Genomic DNA, 15,167 nt, shown 5'->3' on the forward strand with positions numbered 1-15,167 from the left:
AAAACACAGGTGGAGATTTGGAAATCAATGCAAGAGATTTACTAAACGCTTTATTTCAGAAGATAAATTAAATGATTTACAGAAAAAAATTACTTAGTTACTGAATTGTTCATTCAAACTGACTTTAATTCATTGAAAATATTTGATAATATAATTAGAAATAGAGAGATTATTCAGAAAAATGGAATAAAAGTGATCCTTTTTTTAAATAGAAAAGTTAGATTCTCAGTTTATTTAAAAACAGTAAAGGTCGGCCATTAATTAAATTGACTTGAAGCTCTTTAGATAACTAAGAAGTTCTATAGTACGGAACCCCTGAAGGGATGTAGTGGAGAAAAAAATTGGCTGAGTGAAAAAAAAATGGGTGAAAGAAAAAAATGGGTGGGAGGAAAATATATATTTTTAAGTTTTTGCAGTCTCTCGAAAAGTTTTGCGTTCTTTATTCATTTTTGTAAAACCTTGAAACAGAAATAAATCTCTTTTACTCGAACATAAATCTTTTGCAGTGTGTTTAATCACATATTGTTTATCCTGATGAATTCAGCCATCATGAATGAGTGGTTATATAAATTAAAACTATTTTGTAACAGAAAAATCAGTCAACATAAATGATGCCTACAGGGTATTACACTTGATGAACTATCATATTCAAAATGAATTACCTTCCTCAAGTTACTTTTCTAATTCACTACATCCCTGTAAATATTTCTTTGCAATATTTAAAACAGTTTGATAATTTAGTCAATTAATTTCTCTGAAACAATAAGCACTCTAGGTTGCATAGGAGTACATTGCAACAGCCAGTTGATTAAAAATAGTTGAGGCTTCCTGAGCATTTATTTCATTATTACGCCTTCCGTCTGAGACATCTCGCGCACTGGTCCCTGCCTCCTGAGAGAGCGACATCTTGGTTTATGGTTGAACAAGTCATCCTATTTCCCTTTCCACCACTTCATTGTCTATCCATCCATCTATTTATTCAGTTAATTTTGCAAATGTGCTATTTTTGAGGCTGATCTCAAAAAATATAATAATTTACTTACAGAATTCTAGGTGCAGGCTAGGACTGTTTCTGACATTTGCAGATAACGTTGTCCTTTTGGCTTCATAGGACATGGACTTTTAGCATGCAGTGGGATGGTTTTCTGCTGAGTGTGACATGGAACAGCACCTCTAAGTCAGAAACCATGGTGCTTGACTGGAAAAAGGTGTCCATGTCCAGTTTGGAGGAGAGTCCTTACCCCAAATGGAGTTCAAGTATCTGCGTTTTTTTTTTTTTTTTTTTTTTCATGAGGAATGGAATTTAAGATTTAAAGATGGATCAGTGCAGCAGCAGTAATGCAGTTAATTAGATTTTCTGTTGTGTTGAAGGAGCTGAGACGAAAGGCAATGTTCTCAATTTACCGCTCAATCTAGGTTCCTACTCTCACCTATGGTCATGACTGAAAGGACTAGATCTTGGATAAAACCGGACACATTTTACAAAGTGTTATGACCCGCTTGTTTGAGTCACACCTTAAAAAAGAGAGATGAGCCAACAAAATAGCCTGAATGCAAATTATTTATTATAAAATGTAACTCATAGAACAATCAATCAAAGCAACCAACAAATGTCTAGGGATACTAATGAAGATAAACAACTTAGGATATAATCACAACAACACTTTAACTACATTATATAAGTATAATAATACAAGTAATGCAAAACAAAACCATAAGGTTAAAGAGACAATGAGATGGCAGGTCTTGACATGAGAACTCCTGAGTAGCCACAGTGTCCTGGGGTAGCTAGCATAACAACTTTTATATACCCATTAATGAGTACTGCAGGCATCCAATCGGGATTTACCACATACTTCTATTTGGAGTCGTGGAATCATCAGAGTGTATTAATATTGTAAAACTTAAAACATGTTGCTCTGCCTAAATCATAAAATATTCATCAAGTTTGTATTCTACTCAAAAATTAAATGTAGTAAACTAGAAAGAATCTTGATCCTAAAAGTAAAGAAACTTTACTGATAAAAGATGCAACACAGGACAATTGAATGGGCTTTCTAAACTTGAGGCCCTGGTATACTGCAAACTAACAGTCCTGGAGCTCCACCTTTGATGTGCAGTGTCTTCCCAGTGATTTGTTTCTCGTTCAGGGAGTCAGACAGAGAACATCATCCAAATTAACTCTAGCTGCATGAATACACTGGAGAGTGGAGTACAGATGTATCCGCACCTGTACAATCACTTGCAAAGAGATTTTAAGCCGCAGAGGTGCTTTTTGCCAGATGTTTATGAAACTGTTCTTCTCTCAGCCGCCATCATTGTTTACGGTAAACGCGAGGAGCACAACACATTAACAACCCCACCTACTGCAGTGTAGGAGTGTTGAAAAAAGTATAGCATCACTCAGCCTTTTCAAACATTATTCAGACATAAAACATCCTGTGCACTTGAGAAAATGTTTTGCTGCATTCATGTCATGTGTGCAGCTTTTTGTCCATGTGTGTCTTAAGCTGCGCCTAATGAGCAAAACTCTGTAGACACTGATCAGATCTGTACAGTTTCTTTCCAGTGTAAATCTGCTTCTGTTTTCAGAAGTGTTAACCGATTAAACCTCTTGTCACAGTGTGAACACTTGTACGGTCTCTTCAGTGTGAATCGTCTGGTGCAGTTTCATTTTTGGAGCTGTAATAAAAGTCTTCTTACACACAAAGAACATATACTCTTTCACACCAGTGTGGTTCCCCTTCATATGGGAACTTCGACGTGTGTCTGTATAAACAGACCCTGGGAGTGCTTTAGACGACCAATCATTTCTGAAGATATGAAATTGGGCCAATGAAATGCCAATTGAATTGGCGGAGCTTAGCTCCACAGCTGAAACTGAGACAATTAAGGTTATGTCAGTCGGCTGTGTGAGTTAGCTCGTCAGAATTGTTGCTTCAGACCCGATCTGAGACTGAAGAACTCTTCTGCTGAGCTGACTTCCAACATTGAAGAAAGCTTACTTTCACCAGTGTGGGAGAAGACGTGTAAGCGGTGGACGAGCTGGGTTTCCTGTCCCCTTGGCGTTTCGCGGGTGATCTGAAAGAGCAGAATTTCCTAAGAGAGCACACGTTCGTTCTGCACGCTATAGCCACCTATCAACGCTATATGAGTGATGTTGACAAAGCTCGCTTTCTTAACGCTCCCATATTCCAGGCTGGCCTGTTCGGCGACACCGTTGGGGAGTTCACCCAGGAATTCTCCACGGTGAAAGAGCAGTCCAAGGCGATGGGTGAAGCCATCGATCAGCGGGCTCAGAAAACTGCTCCTCCCGCTGCCCCTTCCGCTGCGGCAGCTCCTTGCCGAAGGCGTCCACCCGCGGCTTCAACATCCGCTCTGCTTTCGCTGTCCGCTCCACCGGCCAAGCGGCAATGCCAAGCCTCCCGCGGGACTGTGTTGGCACCGCCCCAGGGCGCCGTTAAGTCCGGTAAATGGACCGCAAAGCGTTCCCAGGACGGGCCATTCGGAGAAGAGGGGACCTGCTCTTTCCTCGGTGGGGGGCCCAGGATTATTACATCAGTCCTCAGTGACTCTAAACTCATCGCTGCCGGCCTTCGGGCCAGCGGCAACCAAATTTCCAAAAGAGAAGTTTCCTCTCTCTCCGGATGCGCAAACCCGAACACTGCCAGTCTGGGACGCTTCGCCTTCCAGCTCGCAGCGTGGGACCCCTCGCCTCAGGCCCTCAGAATGCAGCAGAACGGACTCCTTTCTCTCACTTCGGCCTCACCGCGGGATCCAGGGAGGAAGGTAAGAGAAACTCTCTTATTTTCAGCTCTTCCTCGGGACGCTCTGCTTCCCGGGATAAGCACTCCCATACCGAGCTGCCCCTCCGCTGGCACTCCGATGGTGCCATTAGCGGCGCTCTGCTGGCTTGGTTAGCACTGCTCAGCGCGTTGCAGTGGCTCATACGGACGGTCAGACTCGGCTATGCGATTCAGTTCGCTATTCGCCCTCCCAAGTTCATGGGTGTCCTTTTTACGAGGGTGATACCCGAGAGCGCCCTGTCTTGCGAAAGGAGAATGCTCACACAGAAACGCTTGATTCAGAGCGTCCGTCCAAAGGATTGGTTTGCAGCTATAGACCTAAAGGACGTATTTTTTCACGTCTCCTTTCTTCCACACCACCGCCCTTTTCTTCGGTTCGGGTTCGAAGGACGAGCGTGCCAATACAACTGGCTAGCCTCTTTACCATCAGGTCTCCCCTTCTGGATAGCAGGTGGTCTCCGCCGCATCCTCCCCTTGCGGGGACTGACGCTTTGCCAACGTACTGTCGTATTTCCCAAAAATCCCTAGTCTATATTAGCTAGGTAAAAGCACACTTACGACCCCCGATTTAACATTTATTCCCATGTAATGGTAATATGTTGGGCCTAGGGGATGTTGGAAGGTTGCGCTCTTGGGGATGTCAGTGCGCTCACGCTTTGGCTTGGGAAACTGCACATCAGAAGCGTGACGGGCTTGGTTGCTGTGGCGCTTTCCATACAGTCTCCCAAAGTCTGTTTATACAGACACACGTCAAAGTTCCCATATGAAGGAGAACGTCCAGGTTACGTACGTAACCTACGTTCCCCGAATAGGTAACGGAGACGTGTGTCTCCACTGCCACAGCACCTGAGTCTCCAGCTGAGAGCTGAGTGATCGTCTCTTCAGCAGGCAAAATTCTGACAAGCTAACTCACACAGCTGACTGATATAGCCCTAATTGGCTCATCAGTTTCAGCTGTGGAGCTAAACTCCGCCAATTCAATTGGCATTTCATTGGCCCATTATTCTATCTTCAGAAGAGATTGGTCGTCTAAAGCACTCCCAAAGTCTGTTTATACAGACACACGTCTCCGTTCCCTATTCAGGGAACGTTGGTTACATACGTAACCTGGACGATCTTCATGTATTCATTAAGCTTTGCTAATCGGTTGAAACTCTTCTCACACTGAGTGCAGGTTAATGGTCTCTCTCTCTTTCTATTGGTCTCACAAAGTCATTTAAAGTGATTTCACGGGTCAGAGTTCCCCAAGCTTAAACTTTGCAACGCAGTGAACTGCGAAACTTGACGCACAAACTTGCATTTCCGGTCTGACGCATTCGCGTGTGTATGAATGGATGTCTATGGGGAGAGAAGTCCAGTGTTACCGTGGCTAAAGTGCAAGTGAATGATTACTCTGAATGGTGTGGCTCACCATGTGTTTATTAAGGTTTGATGATTGGCTGAAACTCTTCCCACACTGAGTGCATGTGAATGGTTTCTCTCCAGTGTGGGTCTTCATGTGTTTATTAAGGTTTGATGATTGGCTGAAACTCTTCCCACACTGAGTGCATGTGAATGGTTTCTCTCCAGTGTGGGTCTTCATGTGGTAGTTAAAGTGTGAAGAGCGGCTGAAACTCTTCCCACACTGAGTGCATGTAAATGGTTTCTCTCCAGTGTGAATCCTCATGTGAAGATTAAGGGATGATGTTTGTCTGAAACTCTTTCCACACTGAGTGCATGTGAATGGTTTCTCTCCACTGTGGGTCTTTATGTGTCTATAAAGGTCTGATGAGTTGCTGAAACTCTTCCTACACTGATTGCATGTGAATGGTTTCTCTCCAGTGTGGATCCTCATGTGTTTAGAAAGGTCTGATGGGCTGCTGAAACTCTTCCCACACAGAGTGCATGTGAATGGTTTCTCTCCAGTGTGGATCCTCATGTGTTGATTAAGGGATGATGTTTGTCTGAAACTCTTTCCACACTGAGTGCATGTGAATGGTTTCTCTCCAGTGTGGACCCTCACATGTAGATTAAGGGATGATGATATGCTGAAACTCTTCCTACACAGAGTGCATGTGAATGGTTTCTCTCCAGTGTGAATCCTCATGTGTAGATTAAGGGATGATGTTTGTCTGAAACTCTTCCCACACACAGTGCATGTGAATGGTTTCTCTCCGGTGTGGATCCTCATGTGTACATTAAGGTGTGATGATTGGCTGAAACTCTTCCCACACTGAGTGCATGTGAATGGTTTCTTTCCAGTGTGGCTCATCATATGTCGATTATGGTTTGATGATTGGCTGAAACCCTTCCCACACCAAGTGCATGTGAATGGTTTCTCTCCAGTGTGGATCATCATGTGAATCTTAAGAATGCCTTTTCTGCCAAAACTCTTCCCACACTGAGTGCAGGTGAAACGATTCTTGTCTCTTCTTTTTAAAATACCATCAGTCTGTAAATGAGTTTTTCCCTCAATTTTGACATGATGTTCCTCCTCTTTACTCCCCTCATACTCTTCAATTAGGTCTGAAAGAAATAAAACATTAGTTTTCAATAAGTCATAAAAACTCTCATCAAAAGCTGAAAAGTGAAAAGACACTGGAAATATTGGCTACACACACTGTAATTTTGATGCACATTAAATGTAAAATAAATCAGATCATATTTTGTTTGGTCCATTAACGTGCACACATTTAAGCAGATACAATTCATCTTTATTTATCTAGTGCTTTTACAATGTAAATTGTGTCAAAGCCGCTTACCATAGAAGTTATAGCAAATTGAAACTGTGTCAGTCCAGTATACAGAGTTTTTTTACATAATTGATCATAAAAAGTCATTTTGGTCATATTGATAAGACACAGATGTAAAAGCTGTAAATGGCCTATTTTTATTCATATATATTCACAATTACAACAAAATGTTTTTCTAAAATGTTTAAAGCAGACAGGGAATACTTGTTCATTCTGTGCCTGACTGGTTAATGCATCAGAAAAAAAAGTTCTGGGGTAAGAGCTGAACAAACAGCTGAATATTTGCCACACAGACATGAGACACACCTGTACAGCATCTGCATAAAGGCTGAAATGTGCACCTTTCCCCTTGTGTGCTGTTGGGTCATTTTCATCCATTCTGGATTCAAAACTTTCTCTGTGTTTCAGCAAACAGACTGATATTATTTTTGACATATTCTAGGAAAATGTTTTGAAATAAAAAAAGAAAGAAAAAATAACTCAATGAACTCTTAAAGTCAACATTGTTTAATTGGTCTCCACCCATAGGACGTCAAAAAAGAAAATGGGTGAGAGTATAAAGAAAGAGAAGAGTTGAAGAGGGCAGCATTGTGTGGTGTGCAGAAGAAAGAGAAGTTAACTGAAATGTTGCAGTGCTGGGAAACAAGTAGAGAAACTGGGTCGAGACGAGCCGTGTAAACTTAACGACTGGCTGTGAGAAACACTGTGTCTTGTCACTGAAGTGCTTGTGATGTCTGAACGAGTGCATCACCAAAGACTTCAGTGCAGTGTGTTCGGAATAAAATCATCTTACCGATTTATCTCACTGGCATGAGGTCAGTAGCCGACTCAGCGGCTCAACTGAGACGCCCTCAACCTTCACATCCACACCTCCACATTCGCCATTCCCCTCTCATTTCCATTGACCCCTTCACTCCATGGGTAAGAAGCGAAAGTTTTTTTTTTTTTTTGCCCAAATTTTCATTTTATTTCTCTTGTTTTGTTTTTTCTCATCCTATTATTATCATTATTATTTTCCCCGTTTTCAAATGTGACGAATCTGCTGGCCTGAAATCATTTGCATTTTTTTCTTTCACTTTCATTTGAGTTATATGTGCTGAGGGTTTTTTGCTTCATTGTGATTATTGTTAAACTGTTTGCTTTGGACTTCCGGTTAAAGCAGCACCATGTGAAGACGCAAACTGTTGAGGTCCTCACGTGAAACAATGTTTTTTAATATTGCTCTTATCCTAAATACTATTACCTTAAACCTACATATACTGGAAAATAAGCGTTTTAGTGTCTGATTCTAGCTGTTCTGAGCGTCATTCAACTTGAATCAGGATGAATATAGGCACAAGCATCTGTAGAGGCAAAATCCGCTACTAGCCTCTATGCTAATGGTAACCCCGATGAGCAAGCTGCATCTAAGAAATAGACAGCCCCGGCAAGTGATAACAGTGCGGGCCGTCAAGCTATTGATTAAAGGCCAATTTGATTGCTTAAATTGAAGAAAAGGCCGTTGCACAGTCAAATGAACTTTGGAATTAAATTGACCAGATTCGGACAGTTACGCAATGATGTGGAGCACATTAACGCCAGAGTGGAAGCAGCGTAAGAGCGAGTGACTTTTCTGGAGTCTGTGTTGGGTGGATACTCTGACTCTCTTACTACCCTGGAAAAAGAGTTTAGTATCGTTAAAAAAGGAGCTGGCTCTGCTGAGGGACTGAATCGAAGGTCTTGAGGAGAGGTCTCGCTGCTCAAATCTCCACATTACGGGAGTTAAAGAAGGACGGGAGCGGGGGCACTAGTGCGCATGTCTCGTGGATAGATGGCCTCAATTAAGTTATTAAATTACCGTGTTTTTGTTCGACTTTAATACTTTTAATTGTGTTCACGCTTTTTTTTACATCCCAAACTCCTGCTAAAGCTAGAAAATGAAAAAACCGAGTGCCTCACACAAAGGAAAAGTCGCCGACGACGTCGCCGGAGCTAATGCTAACAATTCACCTGAAAAGTCTGAAATACTACCAGACACCGCTTATGCTTTATGTAAAGAAATAAGTGAGGAGATGTCTGAGTCAATCTTGCGAGGTGTGAATGATCGCTTCGATGCTTTTGAACTCAACTTCCAGAAACTTGTGGCTTCACAGGCTGAACTACAGGTCCGTGTGACAAATCAGGAGACTGCGGCGAGCGACTTTGATACGCGATTGCATGATTTAGAGACTAAAGTCTCTGAACTATCCAAACAAAATATGCAACTGCGAGACAAAGTTATGGATCTGGAGGCCAGGTCATGACGACACATTTCCGTAGGAGGACGAGGAAGAAGGTAAACCCACTGATTTTGTCTCCCGGCTGATTCCACAGCTCCTCGGGGAAGAACACTTTCCTAACCCAGTTAAAGTGGACCGTGCGCACCGGTCTCTCCTGCCCAAACCGGCCATGGGTGAGAGACCGCGCACAATTCTGGCGCGTATACACCACTTCCAAGAGAAGGAATTGATTTTGCGTCGCGGGAGACTACAACCTCTGGAATATAAGGGCAAAAGGGTTTTCATCTTTCCTGATTATACAGCAGAGGTCATGTCTCAACGGAATGCCTTTCAGGATGTAATGCAAGCGCTACGTAAAAAAGGAGTCAAGTTCAGACTGAGATACCCGGCCAGGTTGCAAATACATCAGAATGGAGATGTGGCGCCTGAGGTGTTCGTTGACCCAGCCAAAGCCGCGAAATTTGTGGAATAGTACGGTAAAACCCCAGGGTAATAAGCTCAAATACAATTGATGGCATCTTCTTTATTCAGTCGGCTCTATATGATGCCGCACATAATTAGGAACTGACTATTACAGCTGTTGTTTCTTGGCCAAACAAACATTTTACTAACCAGAGAAAAAAGAAAAAAATTAAATATTGAGAAGTATGTTATTGAACAGACGGATTAAAAGCTCCTAATGGTTTTCCAGTGTTATGTGTGGGACATTAAACAGACGAATTCCACTTAATAAGTAACTTTAATCCCTTTTTGTTTTATTTATTTTCAGTTTTTACATATACAGTTTTATTGTTATCATCATCACTACTACCATTACTCTATCATTACCATTACAATCTTGCAAGAGTTCTATAAGTGAAATCTACATGCAGTCTGTTAATTATTGACCTTTCCTACGTCGGTACGGGGTGTGGCCCCACTCTTCATGGCAACTGCTCATTGGCAGACAGTGCCATGGGGATGAACCAGACCAGGTCACTTAAAAACGCCCTGCGACAAAGAAACTTTGCTTTTTGCATCAGCTAGCTTGCGCATGCTTTTGCTCTTTGCCCCCTCTCGCCTGCCCGGACACTGCGCTGCCACGCGATTGGGTCACCACAAACTTCCACGCAAACCTCTTAAGTTTCGTGACTCACGAAACTGCACGAACTTCCGCAAAACCGACTCTCAGCAGTCCGTCACCTAGGTAACCCAGGACAACAGCCATTCACGAGCGAGTGAATCCCAAACACATCATCGAAGCGAGTCACCACCCAATCAGGAGCACCGTGTTTCCCCAAGGCCAGTCGGCAAGGGAGATTCGACTTCAGCAAAAAGGGCGCAAGTAACACAAACTAATGTTGTCTCTTGCTGATCAGGTGCAGATTGATCTTAAGCAGTTAAAGATAAGCCATATCTCTGCTTTTGTGGTTTCTCAGGTGTTATTCTAAGCTCTTAGAATTAATTTAGGACATTGACAACTTATTTTGCATCCTCTGAACTGCCTCTGTGTGTATGTGTGAATGTGTGTGTGCGTTTGTTTGTTGTTAGCTTATTACGTAGTTAGTTTCATGTATCGTAGTGTAGCTCAATAAATCTTTGTACTCATTTTGTAAGAACTGTGTTCTTGTTTATGTGCTTCTAAGTCATTGCCTCGAGCTGTAGATCTTGTTAACTTGCTAAAAGTTAACCCTGTAGTGAGTCAACGGATCGTTCCAGAACCGAACAAGCCACAGACCATGTTATCCTTAAAAGATTGGTTGGTGCCTACGAGTCTGAGATTGATTTCATTTTCAAAGCAATCCACAGGCACCCAGCAAAAGGCAAATCCAGAGGATACCTAGCCAGTCAACATCACAGTTGCGTGTTAATTAACTTTACACCCTAAAACAATAAGAGGCTCTACAATCAAAAACCCACCAAACCGGTTTTTGAGAAGTACCTTTTGGTTCGCTTGTCCTTTGGCGTCTGCAAGGAATACACATTCTCAGGCAGATACAGAAGCGATCAGAAACGCTTCCAAAGTTTAATGGACATTTAAGTAAAACAGTTTATTTGAGTAATGTATGTTTACTTTATGTTTCTGTAGGTTTTTGTGTGTACATGTTCCATGTGTTTAACAAAACTGTTATAGATAGTTCTTGAGCAATAGCCCTCAGTGACAAATGAAATCTACAGAATGTTTGTGAAATACTTTGTTTGGTATCGATTGAAAGCTAGGAACATTTTAAATGCATTGGTTTATATGAAGAAACCATACTATGAAAAGTGTTGACGTTATAAGACTTTATTTTAACCACTATGCTATCAAAGCAGCACCCACACCAGGTGTCAACCCGGCCTCCTAGAGGGCAGAATTGGGGTGTGACTCCACCCCGCACCTTATCTGATTGGACAAGTATTGTGTAGACCCAGCCTCTACCAAAGCCTATAAAACTTTGAACAAAGAAATTTCATCGTCGTCTTTTGCCGGTCATCTTTGCCAGTCGTCACCGCCGTCGCTGCCCGGACGTCGCTCTTCTCGTGCTGTGGCCGCTACATCGCCTCGCCGGAAGCCTCGTTACATCACGGAGCAGACCGCGACCTTCACTTGCTGCCGGCTCGACCCCCGATCTGCTTGTGCAACCGCTTCAACAACAAGCCATCGGGTCAACACATCCAAACTCTGAAACTCATCCTAACTACAGGAACCCAGGAAGGACTTCGAACGCCGCCTTGTCCAACATCCGTATTCCTAGCAACCGACTAAGGAAACCCCTCTTCACCGACAAGGGAATTCCATCACGTCACTGAAGTTGCTACGCTGACCAATCAGCTTCGCCGGGATTTCCCTTTGGACCAGTCGATGAAACCAATATTCCATCAGAACGCAAGTAGCACAAACAAGGTTTCTATCCATTGCTGACACTGGTGTGAATTATGTTTAAGTAGTAAAGAATAGCAAAATTCTCTGCTTTTATGGTTTCTCTCAGGTTGCAATGCTAAGAACATAGAAAAGGCTAGAAGTTGAATCCACTCAGTCAAAACTCTCCTCAAACTGTTTGTGCGTGTGTGTATGTATGTGCGTTTGTCTGTTTTACGTAACGTTAGATTAGTACTTTGTGTTGTAGAGTAGCAATAAACTTTTGTTTCGTTTTAAGATCCGTGTTGGTGTGTTGTGTGCTTTATAAGTTAATGCCTCAGCTTCAGATACTGCTACCTTGCTTATTAAATAATTAGATACTGTTTTTATATTGTTATTGTTGGCCACGTAATAATATAATACAGGATTGCTTTACACTAAACGTTCTATTTGCTGGACAAATACTAAAGTTGAGTGTAAGCTTTAAATAATTCTATGTGAATCATGTTCAAATCTTTGATTCGAATCCCCAAAGTTTAAACATGATTTAAACCAAAGAGCTGATTCTTACAACCCAATACTGTGTTATGTTATTATCGTTGGCCACGTAAATAATATTAACAAGATTGGCAAGATACGATGTCTTCTATTTGCGGGACAAATGGTAGATAAAGTGTAAATCTTTTAATCTGATTCAATCTGACTCAATTAAGTCGAATCAGTGATTCGAATCTTCAGGATCCGATTCATTGAAATGAGCTAATAAACCCCTGATCAATATTAAAACGTAGGTTGATCCCCTACAACACCTTCTAAAATTGAAAATGCTATCAAAAAATTAAAAACCAGAAAAGCACCAGGCCCTGATGGCTTCCCATACGTGTTTTATAATAAGTTTACTGCCAAGCTAACACCCCTGTTGTGCAAGGCATTTGCTGAAGCTCTTGTTTCGGAATCACTCACCCCTCCATGAGATCAGCTGTTATAACAGTACTTCTTAAAAAGAATAAGAATCCACAAGAATCTTATCGTCAGATCAGCTTACTCTTCTGTGATTATAAGATCCTAGCTAAAGTGCTTGCAATCAGAGTGGAGTCAGTCATGAGAAAGAGAATTCACCCAGATCAAACTGGTTTTATTGTTGGGAGACAGTTCTTACATCTTACAACCTTCATCGCTTATTTAAATATTATTTATTCACCAAAAAATAATACCAATCCAGAGGTCCTAATTTCCTTAGATGCCCATGAGACATTTGATAGAATAGAGTAGATCTATTTATTTACAGCACTTAAAAAAATGGTTTTGATCCTGGATTCTGTTCCTTGGTTAAAATTTTATATTCCATAATATAATTTCTAAAGGCTTTCCACTCTCTAGAAGAACGAGACAGGGCTAGCCTCTGTTCTTTGACACTGCCATCAAACCTCTTGCAACCGTATTAAGGAACTCAGATGGCTTAAAAGGAATTTTCAGAGAGGGACATGAACATAAGTTCCTGCTATATGCGGATAATCTTCTTTTTCTGTCAATTCCAGATACATGTATTCCAAAAGCTTTTACAATATTTTCAAAATTTGGAAATGTTTTTGGATACAAAGTCAATCTAGCAAAGAGTCTCCTTTTCCCTATTAATGATAGAGCACAGCAAATGTCCTTCCAATCCTTTCCATTTTCAGTAAGTCCTGATAAATTTGTATAGTGAGTGTGACACACAAATATAAGGATTTGTTCAATAATAATTTTAAAATGACATTAGTGCCCAAGGATTTTTTTAGTGCTAAAGGACACCTTACAAACAGTAGGAGAACAAGAAAAGCAACAACCTTAAGAAAGTAGAGAAAATGGGAGACTAATAATACATAAAATAATGACAAAGAGATGAGAACAAGCAACAAGAAAGAAACTCATTCCTGTCTTTCAATGAGTGCTTACGAGCATTTCGGAGAACTAGGCAGCACACTCAGGACTGCAAGATAGATTATATTTAGTATTCTTATTATTAAAATATATCTGAATGAGGATCAAATTACTGAGTTGGTGTTTGAGAATGAAAACCAACCTGTTTGTTCCTGCAGATCTTCCTGTTTGACTGTGAATGCTTCTTCAATCTTCACATCTTCACTCTCCTCTTTAATAAACGCCATCTTTATAACAGTGTGGAGATCAGTTGCTTCAGTAGGAGTTTTTCCTCTGCGTTTGGACACTTTATCCTGTTTAAAATGAACAAAACAATAAAAATGTTCTGTTTAAAATGAATACAACAATAAACAGAAACAAAATAACTTCTTTATATGAGATTCATTAACAAACAGAAATCAGATAAGTCTGATCAAGAAACAACAGCCACAAATCAGCTGATTAAAACTAGTACTCCATTTCATATATATATAGTGATGTATAGAATGGAATGACAATATGCTATTTAATAAATTAAACCTTCATTAAAACACTTATTACACACTTTTACTTTATTCAAGTATGTTCTTAATTGTTGTGTTTGTGTTATTTATCTTATTGTCTGCTTATAGCAGTTTTTTGCACAAGACAAATTTCCTCTCGGGAACAAAAAGTTTATCCTATCTTTATTCAAAAAATAGACCTCATTACTGTGAGTTTTAGTAAATAGTACTACGTTGTATAAGGGTTAAAATAATATTGTCAACAGGTACATAATTTAGCACTGAATGAAAACACTGAAACTTTAATCAATCGCTTTATATATAGGTAAACGCTTTAAAACAAACCTTTCTGCAATTGAATCACAGCGCGAGAGCGGCGCATGCTTATGACGTCACAAGTCACGCCAAAATAAAAGTCTTTTTTTTTTTTTTACTTTTTTTGCCACTTACTCTTATTCATGAGTCATGGCTTATTATTTATAGTTTTTCTCTGCGTTTGGGCATTTTATCCTGTTAAAAATTAACAAAGCAATAAAAATGTTCTGTTTAAAATAAACTTTGAATAGAAACAAAATAACATCTCTTTAACAGTGTCTTTATATGACAGTAATTCCTCACCTTAGAATTATAAGGTTCTATCTGTGTTCTAAAGGATTTTGAGATATTGAGCTTCAAAGTTTTTGCATTCTATAGAGCAAACAATATGGGTGTTACAATTCTCTTTCATACATGAACATGACAGATACCCTAAATGTACTCTAAATGTAAATTATCAAAATTCTCTTCATTTTGCAAATTGGGTAAAATAAACAGGGCAAATGCAGATAGAACCTTCTCATTCTAAAAAGTCATTTTCCGCTTGGAATTATAAGGTTCTATCTGGCAGATCATTAATACAATCAGTCTGCTTATATTTATTTTTAAAAAATGGTGTTGTAACAGTATGTTGATGTATGAGAAAGTTCCATTTTTGCTTTCTATAATGTTTATTTAAGTTTTAGGATGAATATTTTATTCTTGTTCAAATTAAACATACAATCAAATATGCTAAAATATTGTTCAGTGCAGACGTTAACTTTATATAATTAATATTGTAATATTTATTGTTGTAATTAAGACCCCATGAATTAAATTAATTGTTTGCCCTT

General features: G+C 40.3%; 1 protein-coding gene across 2 annotated transcripts; it reads right to left on the bottom strand.

The window, feature by feature from the left end:
• Positions 1-1,545: 1,545 nt before the first annotated feature.
• Positions 1,546-14,394, bottom strand: LOC137490865 (uncharacterized). 2 transcript variants are annotated; one of them, XM_073947713.1, is made up of 4 exons: positions 14,365-14,394; positions 13,680-13,830; positions 5,264-6,311; positions 1,546-4,601 (listed from the first exon to the last, which is right to left on the bottom strand). In XM_073947713.1, exons 2-4 carry the CDS (start codon positions 13,762-13,764, stop codon positions 4,589-4,591), a joined length of 1,146 nt encoding a protein of 381 aa, XP_073803814.1. In that variant the 5' UTR covers positions 13,765-13,830; positions 14,365-14,394; the 3' UTR covers positions 1,546-4,588. The 2 variants fall into 2 exon arrangements, with proteins under 2 accessions (XP_073803814.1, XP_073803813.1); XM_073947712.1 differs by having other exon boundaries at positions 1,546-2,784; positions 4,942-6,311.
• Positions 14,395-15,167: the final 773 nt, after the last annotated feature.

Source organism: Danio rerio, chromosome 4 (genome assembly GCF_049306965.1).
Source record: "Danio rerio strain Tuebingen ecotype United States chromosome 4, GRCz12tu, whole genome shotgun sequence".
Taxonomy (NCBI): domain Eukaryota; kingdom Metazoa; phylum Chordata; class Actinopteri; order Cypriniformes; family Danionidae; genus Danio; species Danio rerio.

What these genes read in the sequence shown, in the direction of transcription:
- LOC137490865 (XM_073947712.1), bottom strand. Translation starts at nt 13,764, where the DNA reads ATGGCGTTTATTAAAGAGGAGAGTGAAGATGTGAAGATTGAAGAAGCA. An exon ending in AGATCTGCAGGAACAAACAG is followed by an intron (nt 6,312 to 13,679) that starts GTTGGTTTTCAT and finishes TATTTCTTTCAG; the next exon opens with ACCTAATTGAAGAGTATGAG.